This window comes from Osmerus eperlanus, chromosome 16, assembly GCF_963692335.1.
Source record: "Osmerus eperlanus chromosome 16, fOsmEpe2.1, whole genome shotgun sequence".
Lineage (NCBI taxonomy): Eukaryota > Metazoa > Chordata > Actinopteri > Osmeriformes > Osmeridae > Osmerus > Osmerus eperlanus.
The window spans coordinates 12,933,927-12,958,968 of NC_085033.1; the positions used below are offsets into that span (position 1 = coordinate 12,933,927).

At 44.7% G+C, this 25,042-nt stretch overlaps 3 protein-coding genes across 5 annotated transcripts in view; all 3 read left to right on the plus strand.

Moving 5' to 3' along the window:
• Window positions 1-1,050: 1,050 nt before the first annotated feature.
• Window positions 1,051-4,333, plus strand: LOC134036791 (retinol dehydrogenase 12-like). Of its 2 annotated transcripts, none has more exons than XM_062481885.1 (7): window positions 1,051-1,347; window positions 1,579-1,694; window positions 2,255-2,410; window positions 2,503-2,607; window positions 2,786-2,995; window positions 3,205-3,397; window positions 3,700-4,333. In XM_062481885.1, the coding sequence occupies exons 1-7, from the start codon at window positions 1,325-1,327 to the stop codon at window positions 3,800-3,802; spliced, it is 906 nt and encodes a 301-aa protein (XP_062337869.1). In that variant the 5' UTR covers window positions 1,051-1,324; the 3' UTR covers window positions 3,803-4,333. The 2 variants fall into 2 exon arrangements, with proteins under 2 accessions (XP_062337869.1, XP_062337870.1); XM_062481886.1 differs by having other exon boundaries at window positions 1,052-1,347; window positions 2,786-2,905; window positions 3,700-4,331.
• Window positions 4,334-4,442: 109 nt separating this feature from the next.
• LOC134036792 (protein transport protein Sec61 subunit gamma) lies at window positions 4,443-6,222 on the plus strand. 2 transcript variants are annotated; one of them, XM_062481889.1, is made up of 4 exons: window positions 4,443-4,598; window positions 5,270-5,380; window positions 5,578-5,680; window positions 6,029-6,222. In XM_062481889.1, the coding sequence occupies exons 2-4, from the start codon at window positions 5,287-5,289 to the stop codon at window positions 6,036-6,038; spliced, it is 207 nt and encodes a 68-aa protein (XP_062337873.1). In that variant the 5' UTR covers window positions 4,443-4,598; window positions 5,270-5,286; the 3' UTR covers window positions 6,039-6,222. The 2 variants fall into 2 exon arrangements, with proteins under 2 accessions (XP_062337873.1, XP_062337871.1); XM_062481887.1 differs by lacking the exon at window positions 4,443-4,598 and having other exon boundaries at window positions 5,249-5,380.
• Window positions 6,223-10,079: 3,857 nt separating this feature from the next.
• The window catches only part of cntnap2b (contactin associated protein 2b), a 33,039-nt gene continuing 18,076 nt past the window's right edge, over window positions 10,080-25,042 (plus strand). The window contains exons 1-7 of the mRNA XM_062480706.1: window positions 10,080-10,489; window positions 18,169-18,279; window positions 18,862-19,055; window positions 19,389-19,536; window positions 20,740-20,943; window positions 21,946-22,130; window positions 23,382-23,525. Of these exons, the coding sequence (XP_062336690.1) occupies window positions 10,375-10,489; window positions 18,169-18,279; window positions 18,862-19,055; window positions 19,389-19,536; window positions 20,740-20,943; window positions 21,946-22,130; window positions 23,382-23,525 (1,101 nt within the window). The 5' untranslated portion in view covers window positions 10,080-10,374. The remainder of the gene's footprint in view (window positions 10,490-18,168; window positions 18,280-18,861; window positions 19,056-19,388; window positions 19,537-20,739; window positions 20,944-21,945; window positions 22,131-23,381; window positions 23,526-25,042) is intronic.

Sequence of the window (25,042 nt, forward strand, 5' to 3'; positions counted from 1 at the left end):
AGAGCAGCGCTTGTTCCATGGCGGATTGCTATTATAACGGCGGATTTGCCAGGCGCACGCCAGGAGCGGTTCACAGCCAAGGAGACCGACGTTCTAGTCAGGGCCGTAACAGATAGATAAGTGACATTGTATGGGAAAGGCAGAGCAGTTTTCTCATTGCACGAAATTGCCCGCTCATGCTGCTCATTCAAATTCTTATTCATATTTTTATATAACCTACCCTATATTTTATTTTTTTAATTGTTTAGTTCTTGGAATAAGTTTAACTATTGTACTTTTTTACTTAATTTAAGACCCGTATATGTTTATTGTTTGCACCTTCCTGCCACAGTAAATTCCGTGTTTGTGTAACATAGGCTACATGGCGAATAAACCGAATTCTGATTCTGATGGAGATGGGAGAAGAAACCCACCCAGATTAGCTTCGGTTAAACAGGCGTGGGAGAAAATTGCCACAATTGTTACAAATCATGTTCACATACATAGAGATTTCTCATGAAAATCTTTTTATAATCATTGAAGAAATGTAACACGCCATAAATCAAAACAATGTAACGTAGCTTTGCAGAAAGAAGACCCTGGCCTCGCCAGCAGTGTGCAAGGACCAAGCTTGCGCCCTTAAAATAGCATCTGAATAATGCGCCATTGACTTTAGACCACGTTTTTCCTGGTCAGTGGCGGAATTGTTTTTCGGAAACTGCAAAATAGCACCAGGGAACGTTTGCGCCGGAACACGCCTCCTTTTTCGCTGAACCGCCCACGGGAGCGCAAAGTCATTTCGACGTGCGTCTGTGGAGGGAAAAGTCCGCTTTGCGTCGAGTGCAAACTAGGAATGATACTTGCGTCGTTGACAAAGTCAATTGCGCTGGGTGCAAGATCGGGCCCTAACAGTCGTTTGAGTTTCAGTTGGAATCAATCATATGCTGTCAGTGCTTCAGGCATGTATTGTAATGTATACACACAGTACCTAAGGTCACTGCAGTTTTACAAAGTGGATCACATGGTTGAACCACACTGCAGTGGATAATCTGGTATTAGTACCCACAACCCCAATCTGGCCAACCACACCACAGCGATCCAGCCACCCTCTTTCCAAGGCAGCACAGCGAACTGCCCAGTCTTACCCAGTTTAGGTGTGATGTCGACCTACATAAACTACCTAAACTGTGAGGTAAACTAGGTTAGCTAGGGTACCTGGCACCTGAAACGGCAGTCGAGGGTCATGTTGTGACAAGACAAGGAGGAAGGGAGGACGTGAGGTACCTTGCCTTGCTCCCACAGCTGCTCTGAATACAGGGTGCTGAATCAGGCTCCAGCCTCTAGCATGGCTAACATCTACACACTCAGGTGAGACCTTAATTCTCTTCATGCTGGCTAGGAGGCTTCAGGGTCAGATGTATGGGGTACTTATCTCCAGAACTGTTTGGCGAATGGCGAAACTATTTAGAGACTGCAAATCAGCAGCGCTCTGAAAGACGAAAGAAAACAGGTCAAAGCAGACTAATTCATACTTAAATGTGATTGTATGCCGTTCACGAACAGCTGGTATTCTCTCACAATATGCTAACCCTTCTTCAGAGCATTGCTCTGTGGCCAGTGGGAGTCCGATGCCAGACTGGATGGCAAAACAGTCATCATCACTGGCGGTAATACTGGTATAGGAAAGGAAACAGCACTTGACCTGGCCAAGAGAGGTACTGCACACCCTAACACTGCATTACACCTTAGTTCAAGTTCAAGTCTTTTATTGTCAGATGCACAGAACAACACAGGGTCAGACTGGGCACTGAAATTCTTAGGACAAGACAACGCAAAGCAACCTGGCATAACATACCTTACACGTAACACACTTTAGCTGTGACAGGTCCTCATTTGCTGAAGAATTCATGCACTAACAAAGGGTACAACATCTCTATCTATCTCTATTGCTAACATGGAAAACCCCTTACATTTACATTTAGTCATTTAGCAGATGCTCTTATCCAGAGCGACTTACAGTAAGTACAGGGACATTCCCCCTGAGGCAAGTAGGGTGAAGTGCCTTGCCCAAGGACACAACGTCATTTTGCACAGCCGGGAATCGAACCGGCAACCTTCTGATTACTAGCCCGATTCCCTAACCGCTCAGCCACCTGACTACCCTTGACCCCAATGCACTTGATGCAGCTGTGCGTGAAGGCCACTGAATCAATCAACAAATCAATCAATCCGTTGGCTGAATTGAATGAATAAGTGTCTGAGTGTGACGTTGCAGGGGGCAGGATCATCCTGGCTTGCAGGGATGTCGTCAAGGCTGAGAAGACCAAGGCTGAGATCACAGAGAACTCTGGGAACCCGAACATCCTGGTCAGGCCTCTGGATCTGGCAGACGGCAGGTCCATCAGGGAATTCTCACAGCTCATTAACAGAGGTGAGACCACTTCCTTGTCTTCCTGCCCTGTAGTTATCCTGTTGAGGATCTAACTTTTCAAATGGCCTTTCTTTCTTTCTTCTCTTCATCAGAGGAGAGCCAGGTGAACATACTGATCAACAACGCTGGCGTCATGATGTGTCCGTACTCCAAGACTACAGACGGGTTCGAGATGCAGTTTGGGGTCAACCACCTGGGTAAAAAGAAACAGGATGGAGACATAACCATGGAGACGTATCAAAACAGGAAGTGGTGTGGGCCGCTGTCACACTTATGAAGCCACTGAGAAAGCCGGTCATCAAGCAAATCGTCATGGGCTCGTTCTTGACTCGGGTCTGTCTATCTCTCCAAGTCACTTCCTGTTTATCTCTCCAGGTCACTTCTTGCTCACCTTCCTGTTACTTGACCTCTTGAAGAGGTCGGCGCCGTCGCGGGTCATCACCCTGTCGTCCATGGCCCACGCCTGGGGGCGGATCCAGCTGGAGGACATCAACAGTGAGACGAGCTATCACTCCAGGCGAGCCTACGGGCAAAGCAAACTGGCCAACATCCTGTCCACACGGTCCCTGGCTAGGAGGCTGCAGGGTCAGGAGTGCTACCATGTGTGGGGTTTGCTATGAGCGCTATTGGGACCACTGTTGTTGGTGCATCGGGCTAGCTCATCACTAAGTTTTTAGGAGGGGGGGATGTGTTTTCAGATGGTCCACAGATGCCTCAAAGCATGTCAGGATATGCGTGTCACAACATCCGTGACATCTAAAGAGAGCCAGTCTCTAAACCCTCTCCTCTTTCAGGCACAGGGGTGACCGTGTACGCCGTTCATCCAGGGATTGTGCGTACCGAGCTGAAGAGACACATGAACCTGGCCTTGCTCATCTCCTGGAAGATTGTGCGTCCTTTCACCAAGACGGTGGTTCAGGGAGCTCAGACCTCCATCTTTTGTGCTGTGGAGCCCAACCTGGACAGCCATAGTGGGGGATACTACTGGTACAGTACACACAACACACAGATACACAGTGTTGTTCTTCTACACTTGTGTTGACCAAATGCAATAAAAAACAACAACAATGCACACACAAACTGTAGCTGTTCATCTAAAAATGTTCCCCAATGCTACAAAAACTCTTTTAACCTTCCTAGAATTGTTCCTCTAGGCTTGTGTTTAATATGTGCGACAGAAAACAACACACACACACACACAGTGTAGCTGTTCAATCTAAAACTTTGTTAACACAATGCTGCAAAAACTTGGTTAAGTCCTCTCATGTCAGTCTCTCTTCCTCCTCCAGTGACTGTAAACTGTCGAGCTGTGACCGAGCTGGCAGGGATGACGTTATGGCTGAGAAGCTTTGGGAACTCAGCTGCCAAATGCTCGGAATCACGTGGGATTGAGCGATCATTCATCAATCGAAACGCGCTTCATATGAATAGTCGCTCAACGACAAAGATGCTCACGGGACAAAATGCAAGAACAACGGATAGAAGAAAAAGTTGGTAGATGGATACTTATTTTAACACATGTTGATGTTTACATAGATATGTCATACATGCCAAGATTAAAATCCTCGCATCACTTTGCTATACAGTTGATTACATTATGCAAATGAAAAATATAATGCCATTAATTTGCTTTTTTTTATACTGCATTGTGTACTGCATTGTTGAACACAGCCTTGGCATTAACATTGGATATGCCATGATGCTTGAGAAGTACTGTGGATGTACTGTCAAAATAATAAACTTCACTTCAGCTCGGCCTAAATAGGCTATGATTCATGTTTGATTAATGACATCAGCGGCACAATGCATAGGCCTATTCTAAATCCAATCTTGGCGTCACCTACAGGCCAACACAATAGTGAAATTCCGGACTTCATTTTTCTGAACACGTAAAAAGTTTTCCTCCAATTGAATACAATTAAATAGTTCAACGTGCGCTCCTTTATAGTATGGTTATTTGTTCGTAATGTTAAGTGAAACAGGATGGAAAAAGGCTAACAGGCACCCACACTTCTCTATTTTGACCGCGTCCGGGTCATACTCTACGCATGCGCAATACGTTGTATCGTCAGCCTTTCATCTTAAACATACGTGGCTTTCAGTTCAGCTATAACCTTACGTTGCTCTTTATTCGGTACAGTCAGCGTACAACCATTGAGAAAGGTGTTCCAAGCCAAGGAAATAACCGGTAGGTCGCCTGATGTATCACCAAAATCCTTTAAAAAAGCATTCTAGATACACTGTGTAAACGTTCAGTGTTTTGAGTTCCAAATGTAGCTAGCTCTAGTCTAGCGATGTAGCCTAGCAAAATGTTGAGTAGTTGCATTCATCTGTCGAGCTAACTAGCCATAACTTGGAGTGAACTGATGTATTTATAAGCAAATGTTATACGATAATGTACTGACTGAATGTAATGACTGATATTATCCTGGTTAGTTTGTTACTGTATAAATGTTTAGGCTAAATGTTAATCACCGTACATTTCCAAAATACATGGATGTGTCTTAACCCTTGTGTTCTCCTCGGGTCGTTCTGACCCATCAGTCATTGTGACCCACCGTCGTATTGCGACAACTTTACCGCATACAAAAACAAAGTGAAGCATTTTCTTTTAACAGTCGGGCTGTCTCAGACCCCCCACATTGCGAAGGTTAAAAGAAAAGTATTTTTATTTGGTTTTGTATTGGGTAAAATTGGGTAAACACAATGATGGTTCGTTATGAACCTTTGGGTCATGTGACCCGAAGGCAGCACGAGGGTTAATTCAGTCACTGCTTTTGGTGTTCTGTAATGCTAGTCCATCAAACAACACTAGCTGTAGTAATTTACTCATGATCTGATTCATTATGTCTAATTTAGTCCAGCACCTCATCACCATGGACCAAATAATGCAGTTTGTGGAGCCCAGTCGTCAGTTTGTGAAAGACTCAATAAGGCTGGTGAAGAGATGCACCAAGCCTGACAGAAAAGGTAGGCCTGAGCGATACTTGTTTTCTCAAGCTATAATTTAGGTTATTACTGTAGCTTCATAGCCTCCCACGTCCAGAAACCTGCCATGGGACACTTGGAAAACTTAATTACATCAAGCCTAGACAAACACTGTCTATTCTGGGGCTTTTGCGTGCAATCATTTAATAACCCATTTCTCCTCTTTTGATACTTTGTAGAATTTCAAAAAATTGCCATGGCGACAGCGATAGGTTTCGCAATCATGGGCTTCATTGGCTTCTTTGTTAAGCTGATCCACATCCCCATCAACAACATCATTGTGTAAGTAACCAGGACCTGTGTTGTGTTTCTCCCATCTATCGTGAGTTGGTGTTTAGAGAATCAGAATTCGGTTTATTCGCCATGTATGTTATACAAACACGGAATTTACTGTGGCAGGGAGGTGCGAAACACTAAACATATACAAATCTTAAATTAAGTAAAAATACTGAAGTTTAACTTTCTAAGAGCTAAACAATCTAAGAACAATAAAACAATTTAAATATAAAATATATATAAAAATAAGAATAAGAAAAGAAAAAGATAACTAATGGATAAGACCATTAGTTGCCTTTTTAACTTGTGTAAGTCTCTAAATGAATGTTGTTGTTTTATTATCTAATTTTACAGTGGCGGCTGAACAACCTTTTCCTGGACTGACTGATCTGTGTAGCTGACTTGCTGGCTGTCCGGATGCAAATGGACCCAGGAACAAAGTGCTGAATAGTGTTTTTGATGTTTTATTTCTTCATATTTGTGTGTATGAATTCACTACCACCAACAATTCATATATGCTGATTTTGTAAATAAAGTTGACTTCCTTACTCTGTCATAATTATGTTAGTTTTTTTAGGACCTCATAAAATAACTTGGTTTGACTTAGAAGAGCAGGTGGATTTAAAACATTTTGGAATTGCTTTTCTAGTGTAGAATTTTCAGTCAGAACAGATTCAATCAACCAGCCGTTTGTTTACACATCATTTATATAATCTTTTTTCTATACAAAGGGGGTTATTATAATACTAGCCTACATTACGATGGACCAGTCACCAGACTGCAATGTTGTCTGGAAGCCCAGCCATCATGGGTTCTGTAGTACAACATTCTGTATCTTTAAGAATAATATTACTTGTTGGAACAAGGTGGAGTATAACACAGAAAGAAAGCAGTCCAGTCCTGTCCACAGCCTGCCTTGTACAATTCATCTTAAATGAGCAGTGAGGTTAAGAGCACAGCTCAGATGTATACACTTTTGAATCTGAAGGGATTTGTATAGATTTCATTTGAAGAAGAGATTAAACTCCTAAATATGTTATGCCAATGCCGCAAGAGAAAGCCAAAGCAAGGATGGAAGGTTTAGAAGTATTGGACTGGGGTCTTCGCCCATACAAACACTTGCTATAACTTATTCATGTTAGGGTGCACACATGTAAACGGGAAAAATAAATGGGTTAATGTACTAGGCTAGCTAGTCTTGATTCATAATATTTGTGGTTTTATTGAGTAGGCCCACTCATAGTGGGTAGCGTCAGATGAAATGAAAAATAAATTTAAAATGTTAACCCTTTTAGATCACATCCCGGTCATATGTAGCCTACACCTATTTAACAGAGCCGTTAAAGGTTATGGTACGTCGGTGTGTCGTGGGTTTTCGCAACTTCAAACCCTGTTCCGTTTTCCCAAAATACGGTGGTTACGGCCGGTGTTGTATCACCCGATGCATGACTCTGGATTGGCACCCCCTCGCGGGAGCGCGCGCAAATCAGATTGAAGGATTTCGTCTTGATATCGCAACCAAACGAAGGGGAGACAAGAAGGCAAGAAGGAATACAACAAGCCATCAAGTACACTGAGGGCACTATTATGAGTAACCACAGTAAGTTTCAGGCATGAGACACTTTCCTAGTCAGAGTTAGCAGGGGGTGCATTTCATTGAAAGAAGGAATACAACAAGCCTGTCGTGAAATACACTCCCCTCTATTGTCTGTTCTGTATATCCCAGCATCAAATGATTCTTACTGTACACTGAGGGCACTATTATGAGTAATCACAGTAAGTTTCAGGCATGTGACACTTTCCTAGTCATAGTTAGCAGGGGGTGCATTTCATGGCAAGAAGGAATACAACAAGCCTGTCGTGAAATGCACCCACCTCTATTGTCTGTTCAGTATATCCCAGCATCAAATGATTCTTACTGTATACTGAGGGCACTAATATGAGTAAGCACAGTAAGTTTCAGGCTTGTAACACTTTCCTAGTCAGGGTTAGCAGGGGGTGCATTAAGCCTGTCGTGAAATGCACCCACTCTATTGTCTGTTCTGTATATCCCAGCATCAAATGATTCTTACTGTACACTGAGGGCACTAGTATGAGTAACCACAGTAAGTTTCAGGCATGTAACACTTTCCTAGTCAGAGTTAGCAGGGGGTGCATTTCATGGCAAGAAGGAATACAACAAGCCTGTCGTGAAATGCACCCCCGCTATTGTCTGTTCTGTATATCCCAGCATCAAATGATTCTTACTGTACACTGAGGGCACTATTATGAGTAACCACAGTAAGTTTCAGGCATGTGACACACTCCTAGTCAGAGTTAGCAGGGGGTGCATTTCATGGCAAGAAGGAATACAACAAGCCTGTCGTGAAATGCACCCCCCGCTATTGTCTGTTCTGTATATCCCAGCATCAAATGATTCTTACTGTACACTGAGGGCACTATTATGAGTAATCACAGTAAGTTTCAGGCATGTGATACTTTCCTAGGCAGAGTTAGCAGGGGGTGAATTTCATGGCAAGAAGGAATACAACAAGCCTGTCGTGAAATGCACCCCCTTCTATTGTTTGTTCTGTATATCCCAGCATCAAATGATTCTTACTGTACACTGAGGGCACTAGTATGAGTAAGCACAGTAAGTTTCAGGCATGTAACACTTTCCTAGTCAGGGTTAGCAGGGGGTGCATTAAGCCTGTTGTGAAATGCACCCCCGCTATTTTCTGTTCTGTATATCCCAGCATCAAATGATTGTTACTGTACACTGAGGGCACTATTATGAGTAACCACAGTAAGTTTCAGGCATGTGACACTCTCCTAGTCAGAGTTAGCAGGGGGTGCATTTCATTGCAAGAAGGAATACAACAAGCCTGTCGTGAAATGCACCCCCCTCTATTGTCTGTTCTGTATATCCCAGCATCAAATGATTCTTACTGTACACTGAGGGCACTATTATGAGTAATCACAGTAAGTTTCAGGCATGTGACACTTTCCTAGTCAGAGTTAGCAGGGGGTGCATTTCATGGCAAGAAGGAATACAACAAGCTTGTCGTGAAATGCACCCCCCTCTATTGTTTGTTCTGTATATCCCAGCATCAAATGATTCTTACTGTACACTGAGGGCACTAGTATGAGTAAGCACAGTAAGTTTCAGGCATGTAACACTTTCCTAGTCAGAGTTAGCAGGGGGTGCATTTCATGGCAAGAAGGAATACAACAAGCCTGTCGTGAAATGCACCCCCGCTATTGTTTGTTCTGTATATCCCAGCATCAAATGATTCTTACTGTACACTGAGGGCACTATTATGAGTAACCAAAGTGAGTTTCAGGCATGTGCAATTTCCTAGTCAGTGTTAGCAGGGGGTGCATTTCATGGCAAGAAGGAATACAACAAGCCTGTCGTGAAATGCACCCCCCTCTATTGTCTGATCTGTATATCCCAGCATCAAATGATTCTTACTGTACACTGAGGGCACTAGTATGAGTAAGCACAGTAAGTTTCAGGCATGTAACACTTTCCTAGTCAAGTGTTAGCAGGGAGTGCGTTGCACTTACATTAAATGGAAAACAAGGCCTGCCATGAAATGCTCTCCCCCTGCATACGTTTCTTCCCTTCTACTCCAGCATTGTGTACATTTAATAGCATAAATTTAATACCAATACATGTGTATGTATAGGGTGGACAGGTCTGAAATCAGAATAGTCCATGGTAGGTGTGGGTTTATTATGTTTTATGTTTTCATTTATTTCATTGACTTAAACAATAAGAGTAATATTTCCTATCTTAAAAAAGGATTTGATGGTGAAAACATTTATTTTGATGTTGATACTTAGTTGCGATATCAAGACGAAATTCTTCAAGCTTTGACTCGCGCGCGCTCCCGCGAGGGGGTGCCAATCCAGAGAGTCATGCATCGGGTGATACAACACCGGGCACGCTGGCCTGATATAATTCTTTTTGAGGAAAGTATCTGACAGCTCCAGGTTTCCATTGCATTTTACAGTGGGCTGCTTCACCAACTAGTACATGGAGCATACAATGGGCTTCGTCTCTCTTTCCTTGACGGATTCTGTAGGCCTATCCCGATGGTGTAGGCTATGTATACACTTTCGGGGCTCACCTCCTTTCAGAGTAAATTGACTTTATATAACGGTCAAATCTAATTCCTCCCAACGTTGCACCGCCTACATAGACCTAATATTAAGACCGACGGTCTATCCAGTTTCATTCGGAAGTAGACTATATGTTCACGTCATGATGCGAAAGTTAGATACTCCCGAAAAGCAGTTTAATGTCGATTTTCATTTCATTTTTGCGACGCGTGTCCCCTTGTGTATGTTTGTTGGAACATACCATCATTACCAAAATATAGGGGATAGGCCAGACCATTCCCACTTCAGCACCTGGGCAGCGACTACCCCTTCTCTCTCTTCATAATTAGCTGGGTCTCTGACAATGCAGTTTGAGCGGATGGGCCAGCGCAGTGGAAAAACATGTCTCAATCGGATATTGACTGAAAAAGAGAACCGTTGTTGGCAACTGTTCAGTTTTGCAGGGTGACAGGAGCGGGTTACAATAATTGAGCACCATTTCTTGGAAGCATCCACTTTCTGTTTAGCTAATAAAGAAGCCGCGTCTGTATAGCTGTTTTCAGCTTGCCTCCGCCTGATAAGGCGGTTACCAAACAAAACAAACAAAACAAAAAATGTCTTTTGTCGTAAGCGGGCTCAAATCGAAGATGTATCCCGGACCGGTGTTAACGGTTCTGCTCTGCATCTTCAGCCGCATCAGCATCCACAGCGCTGTGTCCTCAACATCCCGTAAGTAGGCTAGCTAAAATACCATTCACTGTATGGGTTTTCCATCCTCGTTGCTTTGTAGTCTTCATACTGGACCGGGGGCATTGCAGAGTCTGGTGTGTATGCGTCAAAGTGATTATTAGTTTATGGAGCGCATGGGCTATGATGAAAACACCGGAGTTAATAGGGAGATTGCATTGTGTCGTTTGTGTTCACTCGTTGAGAAATTAGTTGTTTTCGGTTACCTATGACCTGTCATCATTGTCGCTTTACGATCCTAATTTATGTATGCCATGTGTGGTCAAGAACTGTATGGTTTGGTTTTGAATAATTTGTGGTAATAATAATGTTTAGATTGGTTACATTTAGTCTTTCTATGCAGACATGTTCCGAGGTAAACGAAATATTTGTGAGAGCCCTGTACTTGCACAATAGCCTACATCTTTCAAAGCTGTGAAAAATGAATGAGCATTTGGAAGAAAGTTTACGCATTTTTCATTACACTAACAAGTTCACCAACTGCACCCACTGCAGGTGATATCATTGAACCCAGGGCACACGTGGTCTGGCAGTGTAAACTGGCATCGTTGTCCTGCCCTGGCGGGTGACAGGGTGTGTTCACACTCCAAACATGGAGAGGCACAGCATTATTACGTGAAGAACTGTGGAATATGCGAGCCCTTCATGTTATTGTATTAGGAAGAGTGAGAAAGCGCGAGTGGAGGAGAGAGATAAAAGTGAGGGATGTAAAGAGGGAACCGAGGGGAGGGAAGGGGGGGGGCAGACTTTGCTAACGTCTTCTGTGTATTAGATGGGTAATTTTTTAAATAAAAATACATTAGTTATAACAGCTAATCCTTTGCAGTGATTTTCACCACTGCCTAGATGTGAACTGAAATCGTCCTTAGAGCTACTTTATTCCAATACCGACACACAGACTGTTAGGATTCTTAATTAAAATAATAAAAATCGTTACTAAAATAATGGCTATAAACTGTTGTCCAACAGAGTATTTTTTTTATAAACTTAACCTGTCTGGATACATATTATTTAAAGGCAAAAGCAGAAGCAAATGATTTTTAATAACATGCTGCATCAATGAGACAAGAAGCGTCAATCCAGTGACCTTTGACCTCCTCTAAAAACCCTGTATTGACCCCTGGGACATCAGTAGAAGCTCATTTCTGACCATGTGACTTGTGTCTCAGTGGTCCTGTATAGAGTTGTTATATCAATACAGTTCATGTTGAATTCAAACAGTGCAAAGACAACAATGTATAGACTCTCGAAATGTATTCAGATTTGGCACGCTGTATTGAACTTCCAAAACCACAACGTTTAAACTTGCAGCTGAGAGAGAAGGGTGCTTAAATCCTCAAACTAATTTGGTTTGTCTGACCTAAGGGATCTATATAAATCAGGTGTGGTAGTCAGAATAATGGCCTTGGATGATGGATAAACAACCCCACTGGAAAAATGAACCTAACAACATTTCAGTCCTCATTAAGGCAGACTGGAGGAGACAGGAGCAAGTCAGCCTTCCCTGACTACCAAACACACACATTTATGAGATCTGTTTCAAATACACACACGGATTATTACCCATTCATAAATGCATGGTATGTGAATGGTGTTTTCTCAGTATGGATGATGTGATCTCCGTGGTTACCAGACCCAAGTCTCAACATACAGCAAAAATGTTTTTCCAGTAATACAGAATACTGAAACTGGAGACTGACGTCAGTGAGGGAACCGAACAACAACATTGATCAGGTGTCAAGATAATATCTTGCCTTGGACGGCAGCAAGCCTCTAGATCACGGTGGGGGTTTTTGTTAAGCAAATGAGGAAGCTCATTACGATTCGGAACACCTGCCATTGTGATTTGTCAAACCATGTGACGCCCCTTCTTGACCCTCCCCCTCTCTTGGCTCCTCCCATCGTCCACTCGACTGAAGGCCATGTACCAAACAAAGGCCCTCCCAAATCTGCCAAATCCATGGCCGAATATATAACTAAGCCATGCTGAATTTAGTGTAGTGTACAATTTAATGAATAAAATTTGCAGTTTATGGTCTTACATTCATATAGTGTTAATTATAAGTGATTATTAGTGCGGATCCGTGGTGTTTTACCACAAAATTAATTATCTCTCTCAAAAAAATTAGAATATATATATATCAATATTTCAGTATACAAATGTGTATACCTATATATTTGTATATACAATAGATATTGTAGTCTTGTAACTTGACATTCAACTGAATAAAACCAAATACGCCAGCAAATGTGTTATTATCCAAATCACAGGACTATCCTATAACTCCAAATGTGACGTGATTATGTATTTATTCTACTGTTGTTTCATAAGTTGGATGGAGGACAGCAGCATGAGACTCTCTCTCACACACACACACACACACAGACACACACACACACATTGGCACACACACACTTCCTGTGTCCGGGCATTACTGATGAATGGTCATTCTCTCTGTTTGAGATCAGGAGCTAAATCACTGGGGTTTCTCTTATGCACTTCTGCTCCAGCAGAAAAGAGAAATTAAAAATCAAGCATTTCTGTCGCTGTTGCTTCTCAAACAGACTGACAGAACCCCCCCCCCCCCCCCCCCCCTCCATGTGGAACAGCTTTGACAAGCCGTGTTTTCATTCAAGATCAGTATTCATCTGAGAGGAAGGGAGAAGGGGGGGGGAGTAGAAGCAGCGTGGCGGCAGATGCTGTGTTCTACCGACTGATTTGCTCGAACAAAGGGAGGCCGTGGAGGGTTCCATTCAAGGGCCTGCCTCCCGGCCTCACCCTGAGATGAGGCCCAGGGTGTCTGTGTGTGAGTGTGTGTGTGTGTGTGAGTGTGTGTGTGTGTGAGTGGTGTGAGCGTGTGTCTGTATGGGGGGGGTTGCTAATTGACAACCTTATGCTATAAAGATAATCAGCACCCTTTTTGGAGTAATCCCATAGGCAGAGACTCGCAGGGAAGCCTGCGTATGTGGAGCTTTCAGGGGCTCCCTCTTCTCAGGTAGGGACTTTAATCTGAACCTTTTAACTCAGGCATAATGTTAGGGACAGGGTGTCTGTGTGTGTGTGTGGGGGGGGGGGGGGGCGGGGGGAGGAGGGAGGGAGGGGGGTATGCAAGTGTGTTTGGGTCCTGGAAGATGTGATGATGTATTTATTGTATGCTGAATGCAGGAGATTTGTTGTGGGTATGTTTACCAAATTCTCTGTGTTTTTGTTTACCAAAACACCAGGGGCTTTTTATCGAGGCTCACTGGAGAGCATGACCAATTTAAAACCACAAACCAAAAGAAAATACCAATTAAACCTTGGCTTTCTTCTCCTAGAATCCCCCTGCAGGTCTACTCCGTCAGTGGTGTTCACACTATTCGAAGGGGATTCGCAGCCAACTTTTGCAGTTTCGTTTTAAACAAAACCTCCGATCCATCGAGATCATTCCCATCATACATACGCATGCGACCCAGTACGTCATTAAAACTCTTGCAGTCTTGGTAGCACATCAATAATAAGCCTATATGATCAAATGTCCTTGGTTTCAACCCTGTCGTACGTCCTTATTCAAATGTGCTCTTGGTTTCACCCCACCCACACAGCTGTAAAACACACATAGCCTCCTCTATCCTCCAGCACGATATAGTCTATGAACTGGGGGTTCACAGCAAGTTTATTTCTGCCCTATCTGTCTACAACCCTCATATTCATGGTACAGAATAATTTTCCTGGTTTATTCCTGTTCCTTGAAGGCATCCATTATTGACCACGGTTGGGTCCAGTATGTCCACTGCAGAGGGATCACCTCATTGGACCAGAGACAGTGCAGCAGACCTAGGTCAAACGTGTTCAAACACATTTGTTCGCACAGGCTAAGAAATTCCACTTGAATTATCATTCCTCCCACACATAACTCATGTCAAAGGGTCATCTATTCCAGCTGACTTTATGGAACCTGACAGTTTAAATGAAGCACACCTGATGTGATGGGAAGTGGGACAGTTTAGACGGATGTCAAAATGACCAGGCTACAGCCTCTATCCTCACACAACATTGATATTAATACTATCCCAGTTTAATAAGATCTAGATCAACAACATGATGACAGGTTATAGTCCTGCCAACTTGTTGTCATCCCCCAGCTAAAACGTTCAGGACTAATTGGCCATGAGTGGGTGCGTGTACTTGTGCAAATTAGTGTGCATTCGTGTGTGTATGTGCGCGCACCCTCTCTCCGAGGTGGTGTGTGTGTGGGCGTTTCAGGAGCACACTGTAACAGAGTGTGTTCAAGCCCTCCACCAGACTAATGTATGAGTTTGTAATCAACGACAGCAGAAGATGGAGGGAACGTGTTTAATTTGACGCTTGGCTACTCTCCTCAAACCTGCCCGTCTGATGCTGTCTTCCCGGGAGCGGCCTGTGTCTGGCTAACGCTTAACTAAAGGCAGGCGAATGTAAATAGATATGTCACTGTCTCTGAGGAGCGGTAGAAGGGTTCATTTAAAACCGGGAAACAGGTTAGCTTCCCTATGAACGAGCGTTTGTGTTTGCTGCACCGCTGAGGGGTTTGCTTGGTGTAATAAAGATACATTGCTGGGGGTTTTTAAGGTTGGGTTTTGGATGCAGTGCCAAGCCATTGTTATTGCTGAACTCCCAGTGTGCACGACTTGTACGGTCAGGGCTAATTGTGGTATTTGGCTCGGCCTACATTCCCCTCAGTGTTCCTGTTCTCTTATTCAATGTTGAAACATGCGAGGCATCATCACTGTTGTATCAAACATTTAGGAGAAATAATTATTCTACATCCTTAATTTTCCTCTCAGAGGGCTGAGAGACTAAGAATGAATTGATCATCGTTTAGAAATTCAGTATCATACCATAATAAACAACACATTCATATCAGCCCATGATAAGTTTGTTCATAACTTTGTAATAGGTTCTTGGTGTTTCTGAAAGAACTGTTGAAGAAAATATGCCCCCCCCCCTCTGTCTCTCTTTCTCTCACTTTCTCATTTTCATTCACACACACGTAAACACAAGAACACAGAAACACACACACCACACACACCACCTCCCAATCTGAAACTACAAGTGAAACAGATGATGTACACTGTCAAAGACAGGTCAATAAGCTCAGAGGGAGACACATCACGAGTCAGCATTCTGCACCACTACCGCAGGAGTTGCTACATGTTGTTCATTTGTTTTCATGTAAAGGGGAAGCTGAACATTTGTTGTGATTCCGTTTGAAGATGAACTGGATTTGTTCTTCTGTCAGGCCGTACAGCAGCTGCAATAAATGAGAGGGTCTGGGATCACTTTCCTCTGCTGCCCCCAGCTTTCTACGATTGATTGACTGTTTAAATAACAATGTATGACAAACTAGAGAGGGTACAATTTCTGGGGAAATTGTGAGGTGTGCTTTTGTCCGTTGCAGCTTGAGAAGTTTTTTATTTCTTTTTACAGTATCACCTCCACACCTATTGTTAAACCTATTGTTATTATTAGAACTTAATATCTAACATCCAAACATTTGGAGAAAGACAATGTTTTTCCTGGGTGGTAGACTACAATGAAAGGAACTGTTGCAACCAAATCCATTGATTAAAACAAAATTCTAGTTTCGGAAATTCAGGTTGCTCAAATTTGAACAGTAATTGAGATCAGAATTTTACTGTGTTCAAATTTGAGCAACCAAAATGTTTTGATCAGATCTTTTTTTTTACATTCGAAATAAATTCATATTTCAATATTAAAGAGGTGAATTCAAAACCAACAAATTCGATGGTATTTAAATTTCAATATTAAGTATTCAGTGACTTCAAATTCAAAACATGATGTCATCTATTTGCTTCCATACGGCTCACACTCGAACATAGCAGAGCACAGCACCAGCAAGTCCTACTACAACCTTCCTTATACACCTTGAAGTATGGCTTTCACAAAGTTGTTTGTTAGACTAAGTGTGTAAAGACTAGCATTTTTTTTTGTCCACAGCTATGTATGTGCCCCATGGCTGACAACCTTCACAAAGACCAGTTTCCTTTGAAAAACTAATTATTTTGCTCCTTCGGCTCCTGGAAAGTGTTTGTTGTCTCTGTACAGTGTTTTTCTGCTGCTCTCTCTCTCCACCTGTCTGTGTAGCCGTGGAGATTACTTGCTTGTTCTCTTTCCGTTTCCATCAAACGTCGAGCTTTTCCCTGTCAGTCTGAGCAGTGAAATGGATGGAGGCAATCTCTTTCTTTAAATGTTCATCGATGCAGAGAAACAATCTCCTTGGCTATGACAGAAGCAGAGCCGCAGAGGAATGCAGATTCCAACGGGCTAATGGCTAAAATCAGACGTTCAGGGGAAACAGTATTGATTACCTCAATTTCTTCTCAGTCAACTTATGTCCAAATAAACTAAATGTTGTTCACTTTCAAAAGTGACTGCAGTGTGGATGAAAACCCTCATCTCTAAAGACACTGCATGCGAGACCCCACATTTCTAAGGTTAACTGAGCTGAAGCCAGCATGGAATCTTATGGGGTCAGGGCTTTCTGTTCAGTTCTTAGACAGTTATTGAACCACCTCTGTTACCTCAGTTAAATCATACAGTCTAGGCCTACAGTTGTTAGCAAGTATGTAATGTATTGAAGAATTGGAAACGAAGGATTTCTGCATTCTGTACCGCAAGCAGCTAGTCTGTGACTTTATAAGAGAATAATAACTGATGAAACCTGGCCTTGATATTCCTCTACTGACCCCTATGCTGTAAAGATTAGCTTTTAATTCGTTTGTGGAGAATTTGTGAGCCTTTAGTCAAAGCACTGCCCTTGGTGGTCAAGGGAGATCAGGGTGTTTGTGTTTGGACTAGTTCATGTACAAGAGGACTCTTTCGGACTCGTGATTTCAAGTAGACAAAGGGAATCTAAAGGTCAACTTGATTTGCATAAAAACCTATTAAATCTATTAAACTTTCCAAGGTACACCATTTTAATGGAAACAGGCTTTTATATCCAAATGGTTAGAAAGCCAGACAGACACTACCCTTAAGAGAGTTGATGACTGCTTTACATTTGGATTTTTTTTATATGTCTGAGTTATTTGTATTATGTCACTCTTTCCTCATGTCTGTAGCTCCTGATCTATTGTTGTTGACATGTCTGTAGTTCCTGAGATGTGTCTGTTGTTCCTGGTGGTGTGTCTGTAGTTCCCGGTGTGTGTCTGTAGTTCCTGGTGTGTGTCTGTAGTTCCTGGTGTGTGTCTGTATCTCCTGAGATGTGTCTGTTGTTCCTGGTGGTGTGTCTGTAGTTCCTGGTGGTTTGTCTGTAGTTCCTGGTGTGTGTCTGTTGTTCCTGGTGGTGTGTATGTAGTTCCTGGTGTGTGTCTGTTGTTCCTGAGATGTGTCTGTTGTTCCTGGTGGTGTGTCTGTAGTTCCTGGTGGTGTGTCTGTAGTTCCTGGTGTGTGTCTGTTGTTTTTGGTGTGTGTCTGTAGTTCCTGGTGTGTGTCTGTAGTTCCTGGTGTGTGTCTGTTGTTCCTGAGATGTGTCTGTTGTTCCTGGTGGTGTGTCTGTAGTTCCTGGTGGTGTGTCTGTAGTTCCTGGTGTGTGTCTGTAGTTCCTGGTGTGTGTCTGTAGTTCATGGTGTGTGTCTGTAGGTCTAATGTGTGCCTTCGTTTGCCTGATGTCTTCCAGGGAAGTGTGACGACTCCCTGGCAACTCCTCTGGGCTACAGCTTGTTCTCAGGCTCGTCGGTGCTGTCTACAGGGTATGGGGCCGGATACGCCAAGCTCAACAGGAGAGGAGGTAGGCTGCCTTGCATCCCTCACAGCCACGTCTGGGGGATCACCGTGCCTCGGGAATCAGCCTGTCACTCTCTGACATCTGATTTATTCTGTTTATACCTCCACTCTAACAAGTGTACTGAACTGATGATTCTTTTTGTTCTTCATCGCGTCTCTCCTCTCTTTGCTTTTTCTCTCTCTCTGTCTCTGTGTGTCTCTCTCTCTTTCCCTCTCTGTCTCTGTGTGTCTCTCTCTTTCTCTCTCTGTCTCTCCTCTCTTTTCTCTTTATCTCCCTCTGTCTCTGTGTGTCTCTCTCTTTCTCTCTCTGTCTCTGTGTGTCTCTCTCTGTTTCCCTCTCTGTCTCTGTGTGTCTCTCTCTCTTTCTCTGTCTCTATATGTCTCTCTCTTTCTCTCTCTGTCTGTGTCTCTCTCTCTTTCCCTCTCTGTCTCTGTGTTTCTCTCTCTTTCTCTCTCTGTCTCTGTGTTTGTCTCTTTCTCTTTCTCTCTTTGTGTCTCTCTATCTATCTCTCTCTGTCTCTGTGTCTCTCTTTTCCCCTATCTCTTTCTCCTCACACGTACATCCACCCCTGTTCTTCCTCCCCAGGTTCCGGGGGATGGTCTCCCATGGATACGGACCGTTACCAGTGGTTACAGGTGGACCTGGGCAGCAGGAAGCAGGTGACTGCGGTGGCTACGCAGGGGAGGTACAGCAGCTCTGATTGGACGAGGCAGTACCGCCTGCTGTACAGCGACACGGGGAGGAACTGGAGACCGTACCTGCAGGACGGCAACATCTGGGTCAGTGTCACGCCCACCATCCGCCGAAGATGTGTAGAATTGACTGTCATACCAATTGGACACCTCAGGAAGGTTTAGCTCAGTCAGACCGGTCCGTGCTGTGAACGACCGTTACCGTAGTTACCGTAACTTGGGGAGCTTGGTGTACGGAACACTGGATGTGAGAAGCACTACTGGAGTGTGGTTGATTGTACATCATGTTCCATCTTTTATAAAAGGGAGATAAGTACGTGCGTGTGAAGGTTAGGGGGGGATCTGTTTGTTTGGCAGAAAGAGAGAGAAAGGTGTGTGATTTTTCTTTACTGAATGTGTGTGTGTGCGTTGGCTTTACAGACCTTCGCCGGGAACTCCAACAGCGAGAGCGTGGTTCGCCATGACCTCCAGCACGCCATCCTGGCCCGCTTCGTCCGCTTCCTGCCTCTGGACTGGAGCGAGGAGGGCCGCATCGGCCTCAGGGTGGAGGTCTACGGCTGCTCCTTCTGTGAGTGATCTGTGATCCACTGTCGCTGTCTGGCAGGCCACAAGTGCACATGGGTCAAAATACTGTCTCCTCCTGTGTTTGATTGGTCTTGCCTGGCACAGTACGACTCCAAAATGTCACTCCTCAGCTGTGTGACAGCACAGACCGTCAGACCCGAGATAAGATTTTAATGTCTTATAGATTATTTTCAAGTTCACACAGAGGTTTATTGTGGCACTGTCTGCAGTTTGACAAAGTCAGCTGTGTTTAACGTTCAACAGAAATGCCCTTTTAGTTAAAGATGCCTTGAGCAGAGGAAAAGTTTAACTTCGGTTCTGAGCAGGGTATGAAAAATGTAAGATTACCTTGGGAAAACCACGAACGCCTGAAAATGTCAGCCAAGTTGTTTAGTTAAATCCTGTAGCAGCCTATCATATCGTGTTGGCAGGGAACTAAGCTAAAATAATCAGTTGTGTAACATGGTTTGATAAATACGCTGCTTGGTGTGATTAGCATATCATTCATAACATCCTTTCTTGTCAGGGTGGAAAATTAATCTGTGATTAATTGGATTGTGTTAATTGCTTTTGCTAGGTCATGTTTATATACCAAATAGGAAGAAAAGATAGAGGAAGTAAATTAGAACACTGTCGACGAGCGTGTTGTATACACGCTGCATTTATGGGACCAGCCGCTGAAAGAAAACACGAGTGCCCAACCAATTAAACTGCCATCTCTTGGCTAGTCCTTGCCACTCCAGTGTGGTCCTAGAGGCACCTACTAAGCTATCAAAGTTGAAATTCAACAGGTGCTTCCCTGTCCTCCTCCTCCAAAGAGATTGGCCTGAGCCCCCTGTAATGGCTGTGTTTTTGAAATCTCCGTTCAGCCAGCAGAGGTTTGAGAGATGAAAGTCTTCCCTGGGGGCGAGAGAGAGAGATGTGAGGTGAAAGAGAAAGGGAGTGATGTAAACAGTAGCCCGGGGATGTAAACAGAAAGCTTCTCTGCTGTCTAGACACGTATTGTCAGAAAGGCAGACAGATAGACAGACAGGCAGGCAGGCAGGCAGGCAGGCAGACAGGCAGACAGAGCAGATTGTCAGAGTCAAATCTTTACCATGACAGGAGCATCGTCTTGTAATCTCCCATCAATCTCAGCCCCACATCCCATCACAACACGGGGGATGTTGTTGTTGCTGATGTCGCTCCGTGTGCCCTGTGCGTCCAGGGGCGGACACAATCAGCTTCGACGGCCAGAGCGTCATCTCCTACCGCTTCAAGCAGAAGAAAATGAAAATCCTGAAAGACGTGATCTCTCTGAAGTTCAAGACCACAGCTGGGGGCGGGATCCTGTTGCATGGAGAGGGCCAGCAGGGGGACTACATCTCCCTGGAGCTGCACCGAGCCAAACTACAACTCATGATCAACCTGGGTAAAACACTCCACACTCACTCGCTTCCTGTTAGTGGTGGGCGATACTGCAACATTTGGTATCGATCCGATACCAAGTACATACAGGGCCAGTATTGCCAATACCAATACGGATACTTGTTACTTAGAAAATATATATAAATATATATATTTTTTTGTGTTGGGGAAAGTAATGCATCATAATCAATATGAGGCATTACTCATCCATATGCAATGAGAATTTCCATGATCATTGGATGATTTTGTGATTTTTCCTTGAATTAATTGATCACGATTATGATCATAATAAAACACAGGACAAAGAGGTTTGTCAAAAATACTGTTAGTATAGTGCACTGCTGAGTCTTGTTACTGTACGTGCGCGCCGGCAACAACTCACGGCATAGCAGGGGGGGTGGGGAGGTGGGGAAGGTGGGGGAGGTGGGGGAGGGGCAAAGTGAGCTTGAGCGAAGTAAGAGGAGCGGTGTTTCACAACCACTATGATGTAAAGGGAGTTGTGTACTGAATGTAGAGAACAGAAATTGAAACTTAAGTATCAGTCTCATCACGTGAGTATCAATCAATACTGATACCAATGTTGGTATCGATACTATCGGTACTTTAGATCGATCCGCCCACCCCTACTTCCTGTGGTGTCCAATAAACGTTATTGTGGTGATTCGTGACTGTTTCTGGTAAGGTAGCGTTTTGTGTATGGCTTTAGATGAAAGTGCTTGTACAAACCACTTGATGCTTGTCCAACTGAAGTGTTTCCTCATTTTCAAGGCAGTGTCATTGTTTACATCTGGTCATTTAGCAGACGCTCTTATCCAGAGCGACTTACAGTAAGTGCAGGGACATTCCCCCCGAGGCAAGAAGGGTGAAGTGCTTTGCCCAGGGACACAACGGCAATTGCATGGCCGGGAATCGAACCGGCAACCTTCTGATTGGTAGCCTGATACCCTAACTGCTCAGCCATCTGACCCCCATTGTTTCTGTTTGTGTCGTCATTGGCCCCTTTCAGGAAGCAACCAGTACGGTTCCATCCAGGGCCACACGGAGGTGACCAGCGGAAGCCTGCTGGACGACGACCACTGGCACTCCGTGGTCATCGAGCGTTACCGGCGCAACGTGAACTTCACGTTGGACCACCACACGCAGCACTTCCGCACCAACGGGGAGTTTGACCACCTGGACCTGGACTATGAGGTATGCGAGGGGAAAAGGCCGTTCTCCCTCTGCAGGGTGTCACACATACGTGTGCCCTCTCAGCCCTCTCTGTCTCTCTCTCTCTCTCTCTCTCTCTCTCTCTCTCTCTCTCTCTCTCTCTCTCTCTCTCTCTCTCTCACTCACACACTATCTTTATCCCTCTTTCTCTCTCCCCCTCCCTCCCTCTCTTTCTCCCTCTCTCCCTCACACACCATATTTTTCTCCCTCCCTCCCTCCCTCCCTCCCTCCCTCTCTTTCTCTCTCCCCCTCCCCCTCTCTCTGTGATGGACAGTTGCAGGGTGCTTCAGAGAGGTAGATGCAGCACTTTCGTCTCCGCCAGAAAGAACAGACATTTCTTCATTAGAAAGGTCGAGTTAATGCAATCAGGAACAAGTGAAAACGATTGCCTCCCAGAAGGCTTTGGACAGAAGCTATTGATCTGAGACGACAAATGACTCTCATATCTGGGCCCTCGTGATACTGTACCCTGAGGGGCATGGGTTCTAGCCCCAGTGGCCTGCTTACCCTGTCACAGTGATTACCCTGTCACAGTGTTTACCCTGTCACAGTGCTTACCCTGTCACAGTGCTTACCCTGTCACAGTGCTTACCCTGTCACAATGCTTACCCTGTCACAATGCTTACCCTGTCACAGTGCTTACTGTCAGACCAACTGGACACATGTGTGGTCTAAGGCTAGTATTGGAGGCAGTAAACCATGTGTGGTTCTCAAGCAGCAATCAGGACAAACTGTTCCTTATTGACAAAAATTATTGACAAAAAATCAGACCCTGAACTTCCTTCTCTTCCTCTGCCTCTATTCTGACCTCCTCTTACGTCCTCTCCTCTCCTCTCTCCTCCTGTCTCCTCTCCTCCCTCCTCTTATGTCCTCTCCTCTCTCCTCCTCCCTCCTCTCCTGCCTCCTCTTACGTCCTCTCCTCCCTCCTCTCTCCTCCTGTCTCCTCTCCTCTCCTGCCTCCTCTTACTTCCTCTCCTCTCTCCTCCTGTCTCCTCTCCTCCCTCCTCTCTCCTCCTGTCTCCTCTCCTCCCTCCTCTCTCCTCCTGTCTCCTCTCCTCTCCCCCCCTCTCCTCCTGTCTCCTCTCCTCCCTCCTCTTACGTCCTCTCCTCCCTCCTCTCTCCTCCTGTCTCCTCTCCTGCCTCCTCTTACGTCCTCTCCTCTCCCCCCCTCTCCTCCTGTCTCCTCTCCTCCCTCCTCTTACGTCCTCTCTTCCCTCCTCCTGTGTCCCACAGATCAGTTTTGGGGGCATGCCCGTCTCTTCCAAGCCCAGCTCGGGGGGGAAGGAGAACTTTGTGGGCTGCATGGAGGACATCACCTACAACGGAGACAACATCACCAACCTGGTGAAGAGGAAGAAAGTGGACACCTCGAGCTTTGTAAGAGCTTCTTCGGAGGGGTCGCACTCAGGGGGCTGGGGGGAGAGTCCAAGCCCCTTCACAAGTCAATTGGGATCTCTCTTAATCATTGTTTTTGTTTGGGGGGGGGGTAACCCACCAAATGTACGTTTTTCATAGCACGTCAGTAGGGCTTGATATAATCATCAGGACTGAATATCAGGTAGGCTGATCTTAAGTTACTGTTCAAAATGTTACGATTCCACACGTAAGATTTCAAACACTTCTTCCTCTCCTTCTGTGCATGTTCAGATGTAGCTTAGCAACACGTGAGGGGAATACGGGATGGTCTTCCGCAGGACTAGTTCATTAATCCCAGCGCTCAGGGGCTCCAACAGAGGCCGAAATGCACCGAGATCAGTCCTGAACTCCTTCAGAAGGCTCCGTGTTATACAGGATTTGTGGGCAGCTTGCTTTAGACACACATCAGAGAGGAGAAGGTCTGGCCTCGGGTGTGTGTCATGATGGAAGAGACCCGTCTCTGTGCTGACTATACAGAAGAATATCACACAGAGACTTCGAGCCCAGCAGACGTGTCAGGCTTCAAAAGCCCCCAAACTCGGCACAAAGGTGCAATTACTGCTCTGCTCTTTCACTACTGTGTGTGTGTGTGACGGTGTGTGGTGGCGTGTGTCCTTGGGTGCACGCATGCGAACTGTGCACTGTACATGTATGTGAGTTGCCTAGTGCGAAGCATTAATGCGAAGACATGTATAGATCCAGTGTTAATATTGATCTCCCTTCTCCTGTACCTCTTAGCCTTGGTTTGAGCAAATGCTTTTACTAAGCGCCATGGTGGTCTCTGCTGGTTCCCGGTGTTGGGTTGCAAGCTTTCAGCATCCCTGGACAGGCCGGCAGAGATTAACAGTTTAGCAGTCAGCAGCAGAAAAATCTTCTCTGGTGAAATGTGTGTTTATAGTGTCGGATGAGGATGTGTGCGACACGCCTGATACCAGTATCAATGTGGGCTCTGCGTTTTGAGTTTCGGCTCTGTTTCCAGTAGTGGAATCATGTGGACAGAGGATAGTATGGATAGACAAAGGCGGATAGCTCGGTGATTGAGTAGTTTAGCCTGCAGATCAAGAGGTCAATGGTTCAAATCCCCCCCTGTATGTCATGTCTGCTAAGTGAAAACATTTACATTACACTACATGAGGTTTCATCCTTGGATAAAAAAAGAGACAGGAAATGAGAGAGTGAGAGAGAGAGTGATAGAGAGAGAGAAAGTGATAGAGAGAGATAGAGAGAGAGAGTGTGATAGAGAGAGTGATAGAGAGAGAGAGAGAGAGAGAGAGAGAGAGAGAGTGAGTGAGAGAGAGAGAGAGAGTGATATACAGAGAGAGAGAGAGAGAGAGAGAGAGAGAGAGAGAGAGAGAGAGAGAGAGAGAGGGGAAGACATACATAAATGGCCCAAGCCCGGAATCAAACCCTCGTCTCCTTATCAGGACCCCAGCCCGTATGGTACGCGCTCTACCCGTCATCTCGTCACGGTTCCTCAC

Excerpts from the sequence above, each read along its gene's own strand:
- LOC134036791 (XM_062481885.1), top strand. The coding sequence starts at position 1,325 with ATGGCTAACATCTACACACTCAG. Across the intron at positions 1,348-1,578 it reads GCTAACATCTACACACTCAG|AGCATTGCTCTGTGGCCAGT; the intron begins GTGAGACCTTAA and ends ACCCTTCTTCAG. Across the intron at positions 2,411-2,502 it reads CTCACAGCTCATTAACAGAG|AGGAGAGCCAGGTGAACATA; the intron begins GTGAGACCACTT and ends TCTCTTCATCAG.
- LOC134036792 (XM_062481887.1), top strand. The coding sequence starts at position 5,257 with ATGTCTAATTTAGTCCAGCACCTCATCACCATGGACCAAATAATGCAG. Across the intron at positions 5,381-5,577 it reads CACCAAGCCTGACAGAAAAG|AATTTCAAAAAATTGCCATG; the intron begins GTAGGCCTGAGC and ends GATACTTTGTAG.